We start from the raw sequence: 6,348 nt of genomic DNA on the forward strand, positions 1-6,348 counted from the left end.
TATAGATATTAGCATCGTAAGCTACTATTTTTCTGTTTGACATGTATCACAGAAGAAACTGAGGGGGGCAGCACGTACAACCGCGGGAATCTACTGCCAAAACTAAATCAGACAACATTTATGCATGTTATTTTTATTTTCCAACTTTTCCGTCTACATATTTTCACTCTTTGGAATATCGCTAAGCTGATCACAGACACACAGTGAATTCATTCAATTTGCATAAATAGACATGACATGCATTTCGTCACAATTAACCAGTACAATTTCATAAGTATGACCTCAGTTCATACCTATGCAGTCACGCGGTGACCAGAGGTAATAAATACACACTGAAACCTTGACAACTTTCATTCTGGACATTATGAAGACACCTGCCACTCAGACAGCTGTTTGTAATTCCCAGGAATAAAACGATATGTAAAAGGTTTGTTAAGAGTTTGTGACTGCTTTTTCCATCTTTTGTCCAGAACAGGGCTACTTAAAACTTGGCCATTGTGTTAAATTAAAGGATAATGACAGACAACACACCCAAAATAAGTTAACAGAAAACTAACTTAAAAAAATATGCAAAATCATACAACACTAATTTTCCTTCTACAAGTGTGTTCGATTCAATACTATGCCGCTAACAGTAAAGCTGAAGAAAAGGATGCACTGGTGTCCTCTCTCATCATGCCATAACAAAAAGGAAATAAATGTCACGTTCCCATATTTTTCACAAGGATAAAATACTTTTTGTTTAAGTAAACACACTTGATTAAGTAAACACACCTGCTCCAGATCAAACTTAATGCACAACGATTTTATAGATGTATGAAATCACTGAACCTGGTCAGAATATCCAACACTTGGATAGAGTCCACCTGTGATGACTGTTGACGAGGGTTGTGGTGATGTTCTGTTCAGCCTGTAAAAAAGGAGGAAAACAGAACAGACATGTTGGTGGCTGGCTTAGCGACATGTGCACCTGGTGGCAACCATGTCTTCAAACTCCTTGTAGACATAGGAGCCGTCCTCTTCAAAGATCATGACACTCAGAGGGCTGTAATGGGAGGGGATGCATGAGGGCCTGGGCACAGAGGAGTCGAGCTTCTCATAGATGATGTTCTGCACCATGGTGTGGACAGGTGAGCCGTAGATGAAGCCCATGGTCCTGGGGCAGATGCCTCTGCAGTACCTGGGGTTGTACTTTGGTGGAAAAACAATCCAGTGGTCCAGTTTGAGCTGGCTGAATCGCACCCTGAAATCATACAAGGCACAGTCGCTTGTCGGGAACTCAGAGCTTGGAAGAAGCTCAGGCAGGTGGATATCCAGACTTTTATCGCCTCGTTTAATCTTCGAAGATTCCCTCTTCCATCTCCTCTTTCGCCCAGCCCTCTGCTCTGTTTTGAAAACCATCTGCTTGTGAAATGTGTTCACCGCAGTGGCTGGCCTTTGACCTGCTTTGGCACTGACCAGAAACCTCTGGTGGGCAACTTTGCTGGTGTCATTGAGATAAAGAAGCAGAGGAGGAGACCTCAGGGTGAACTTCAGCGGGCCCTTGTGTCCATCACCATCTGGGCAGGTGACGTTGATGAACAAGTGTATGTTCTTCTTTTGAAACTTTAAGAGAGGCCGGAGAAACGTGGTGACGTCAACCTCCAGCCAGTCCCTCCTGCTCCGCCTTTCTGCGTTGACTGTGAAGTTCACAGTGTGGTTGACACCAGGACACAGCCGACACTGGTTTGAGTGCTCCTGCTCTTTGAGGCTGAGGTAGCACATGGAGTTAACAGGTGATACATGGTCGTGGTCAAAACTGTACAAGAGGGCCGACTTCAGGAGCTGTTCTTTTCTTCTGACTTGATCAAGGCTGTAGGAGAGATCCTGCATAAAACTCTCTGAAAGATAATATAAGAAAAAAGTGTCAACATTACATGTCAGCCTCACAAATGTCCACATATTCATGAGTACAATTAATTCTAATTAACCAGAACAAATATGTCCGTCTTGTACATATAAGAGCATAATGTCACTGATGCCTTTACAACACATGAATTTTAAAGGAATACTTCACCCCCAAATTATCATTTGTGTATCAATTACTCACCCCATGCTGTGTTGAATTCGTGAAGAATACTTAAAACTATAATTACAGTTTTGGTCAAAGGAGTCTGGCTTTGAAGAGAGCATAGTTTCACTTTCGGTTCAGTTCCCCATCATCAGAATGGGCTGTGTGTTTTGGAAGTACTGAGCATCCAACTGGATAAATGAGACTTGGATTAAACTGCACAAATTGAGAGTTTGTAAATTAATGTTTCAGTACAGTGCTGTTGTTAAAAGCAGTCACCCATGACTTCAATTCATCAAGAATTATCTCTATTTTTGGATCACTGTGGAGGCATGTGAGACAAACAAAGTTTTCTTCACGAATTCAGCACAACACAGGGTGAATAATTACTACACAAATGGTCATGGGGTGAAGTATCCAGACACCACAGGTCAAAATGCCAGTTTTGATCGAACCGGTCCGTTTTGAGATATCCTGTTTCTCTCCTTTTATTTCAAACGTTGTACAAAAGCAAGATTCAAAAATACACTGCTCAAAAAAAATGAAGGGCCAGGCTTTGTCCTGCACCAGGAGGAACCCAGGGCCCACTGCACCAGCGTAAGGTCTGACAATTGCTCTGAGGATTTCATCTCGGTACCAAACAGCAGTCAGGGTACTGTTGGCTATGACATGGAGGTCTGTGTGACCCTCCAAGGATATATATGCCTCGCTAGACCACCACTGACCCGCAGCCAAACTGGTCATGTTGGATGATGTTACAGGCAGCATAAAGTGTGAACCTGCTCTCATCTGTGAAGAGAACAGGGCGCCAATGGCGGACCTGCCAATTCTGGTTTTCTCTGGCGAATGCGTGTCGGGCTGCACGGTGCTGGGATGTGAACACAGGTCCCACTAGAGGACATCAGGCCCTCATGCTACCCTGCTGGGTTGATGCTCTTCTGCGGCCCTGTCCAGCTCTCTCTGTGTAACGGCCGGTCTCCTGGTGTCTCCTCCATGCTCTTGACACTGTGCTGGGAGACACAGCAAACTTCTTGTGTATGGATGTGTCATCCTGGAGGAGCTGGACTACCTGTGCAACCTGACTGGGCTGCAGGTACCGCCTCATGCTACCAGTAGTGACAAGGACACTAGCAGAACACAAAACTAGAGAAGAATCAGTCAGGAAGGATAAGGAGAGAGCAACTGTCTGTGGCCACAACATGTGAAACCGTTCCCTTTTTAGGGATTGTCTTGCTTTGTCCTCTCAGTTGCACCTGTTGTCACTTTCATTTGCACCAAAGCAGCTAAAACTGATTCACAATCACTTGTGCTTCCTAAATGGACAGATTGATATCCCTGAAGTTTAACTGGCTTGGTGTTACACTGTGACGGTGACGATTAAGTGTTCCCTTTATTTTCTTTTTTGAGCAGTGTAGAACAGATAATTTAGTACCAAATGTACCCACATTGCATTTCAACATTGCAACTAAATTTACATAGTGTTTCTTCATCACTAAAATTTTTGAAATATCTTTTGCAGTTTTTATAAAATATGAAAAAATAAAGTGACATCACAGGGCTGAAAATAACATCCTTTTAATCCAACTTTAATGTGTTTGTCTGAGAATTAGTCAAATCTGTTAAAAGGACCAAAAGACAAGCAGCTTTTTATATGAGTGCTGTAATGTCATACACATTCATACACACACACACACACACACACACACACATTTCAGTCTAACACCTCACCAATATCTGACCCACCAGTGTCATCATGACCCCACTAATGTTGAGATTAAAACTTGGCTGCATTCAGCCATGACAAAACATAGAAAAATGTTTGTTTGAACAAAAACAGTGGTGCATTGAACACCCTGTTGATTTATACAGTCACACTGCCTTTTAATACTGCTGGGTTTAACCTAACTCACTTCAGCTAAAAGGGGCTTTATTGTATCATACGTTTAGATTGCCAATGCAATTGTAAAATTTAAAGCAGAAATTATACAATAAGTAAATTTCTACCAGAATTTAGTTTACATACACATCACTGACACACCTCCTAAATGTGGAAAAACACACCTCTTCACACAGTTTCAAGGAAAAATGTCATTCGACCTGGAAAATGAGGCAAAACACTGCCCTCTGTTTTCAGATTGAACGTGTCCCTGTTGTTGGGCCCCTATTGACCCACCTTCCTCCCCTGTCGCCACAAGTTTAAAGGGACAGCTCACATCAAAAACAAAAAAAGATATTTTTCCTCTTACGTGTAGTGCTTTTTATCAGTCCAGATTGTTTTGGTGTGAGTGTTGGAAATAGACAGAGATATCTGCCTTTGCTTTAGTATAATGGAACTAGATGGCACTCAGCTTGTGGTGCTCAGGTGACAAAAAATACATTTAAAAAAAACCCTCAACAGCAATGTCTCTTTACAGAAATCATGATCCAGTTACTCAAGATAATCCACAGACAAATGATAGCAAAGTTGAAAAGGGAGAAAATTAATATAGCATTCTGGCAAGAAACTCATCTCTGCTGTACTGAGCATGAGAAACTTAGAAAATATGGCTTCCATAACACCTTCTTTTCCTCACATAAATCAGGAAAGAAAAGGGGAGTCGCAATACTTATTTCAAACTCCACTAGTTTTGAATTAGTTTCTGAAATAAAAGACAAAGATGGAAGATATATTTTAGTCAGGGGTAAACTTGACCATAAGGAAGTTACTTTATTAAACATTTATGCTCCCCCTGGAAGTGGTAAACCCTTTTTTAAGAAAATATTTGATTTAATTGCAACTGAAACGTATGGCACCCTTATTTGTGCTGGCGATCTAAATATATTATTGAATCCTAGGTTAGACACAACCAGTACAACAAGAAATAAGAGCTCTGTTGAGAAACAGGTGAACAGTATGCTGCAAAGTCTGGGTTTAATTGATGTATGGCGGGATTTAAATAGATTTGATTCTGATTATACATTCTATTCGGCCCGTCATGACACTCATTCGAGAATCGATTACTTCCTCATGTTCAACACTGATCGGCACAGGATTAGGGACTGTAGAATAGGTCAGAGAGACCTCTCAGACCATTCTGGACTGTATTTAAAAATTCACCTAGACTGTGCCCCAAGGAAAACTCTATGGAGGCTTAACACAGGTATGCTAAATGGTGCAGCATTTAAAGCTACAATGACAGGGGTATTGAAGGACTTTTTAGAATATAATGATAATGACAAAGTTAGTCCGGCTATACTGTGGGATACAGCCAAAGCTTTCCTCAGAGGGAAAATAATAGCTTATTCAGCTCTCTTAAAAAAGTTAAAAGCGAAAAAACTGTCTGATCTGGAAGTTAAACTCAGGGACTTAGAACAGCTCCATGGCTCTACTAAAGACCCATCTGCCCTTTTACAAATGAGGTCTATTAAACAGGAAATAGATAAAATTTGCAGCGAAGAGGTTGAAAAGAAAATCAGATTTATGAGACAACGGTACTATGAAGCTGGCCCAAAAGAGGCAAAATTACTAGCATGGAGGCTCCGCAAGCAACAAGCGGAAAAGTCAATTTATAAATTAAGGGATCCCATAACAAATAAATTATCGACTAAACTAGAGGAAATCCAGAAATCATTTGAAACATACTACAAATCACTATACACCCAACCAGAGAAAGCTAGCGAACAAAAAATTGAACAGTTTTTGAATTCATTAGACCTTCCCTCTCTAGGTAAGGAGCACAACGATAAACTCACTTCAGAAATCTCAAGTGAGGAAATTGACAAGGCAATTTCTGCACTTAAGGCGGGTAAATCACAAGGTACTGACGGATATCCGCCAGAATGGTACAAACTGATGAGGGAATCACTGCTCCCATTACTTAAAACCTGTTTCAACCATATTATGTCGAAAGGGACCCTCCCCCCGTCTTGGAGGGAGGCCTATATATCAGTAATACCAAAGGAGGGCAAAGACAAGCTGGACTGTAAATCATATAGGCCGATTAGTGTTTTGAACACTGACTATAAACTGTATGCCTCAATTTTGACTAGGAGGATGGAAGAACTGATGCCACTTTTGACAGACGAGGACCAAACGGGATTCATAAAAAACAGGCAAACTCATGACAATATACGGAGGGCCCTTCATATTACTGATTACATAAATATAAGAAAAGATAGTGCTATCTTTCTCAGCTTAGATGCTGAGAAGGCCTTTGATTCTGTTGGTTGGGACTTCCTGTACCAAGTAATGGACAGATTTGGGTTTAGTAAAACATTTATAACATGTATAAAAACATTATATTCATCCCCAACTGCCA

The 6,348-nt window shown here is 41.1% G+C and overlaps 1 protein-coding gene across 1 annotated transcript in view; it reads right to left on the reverse strand.

The window, feature by feature from the left end:
* Positions 1 to 899: 899 nt before the first annotated feature.
* The window catches only part of gdf9 (growth differentiation factor 9), an 11,064-nt gene continuing 5,615 nt past the window's right edge, over positions 900 to 6,348 (reverse strand). The window contains exon 3 of the mRNA XM_050042423.1: positions 900 to 1,880. Within this exon, the coding sequence (XP_049898380.1) occupies positions 955 to 1,880 (926 nt within the window). The 3' untranslated portion in view covers positions 900 to 954. The remainder of the gene's footprint in view (positions 1,881 to 6,348) is intronic.

This window comes from Epinephelus moara, chromosome 4 (assembly GCF_006386435.1).
Source record: "Epinephelus moara isolate mb chromosome 4, YSFRI_EMoa_1.0, whole genome shotgun sequence".
NCBI classification, from domain to species: domain Eukaryota; kingdom Metazoa; phylum Chordata; class Actinopteri; order Perciformes; family Serranidae; genus Epinephelus; species Epinephelus moara.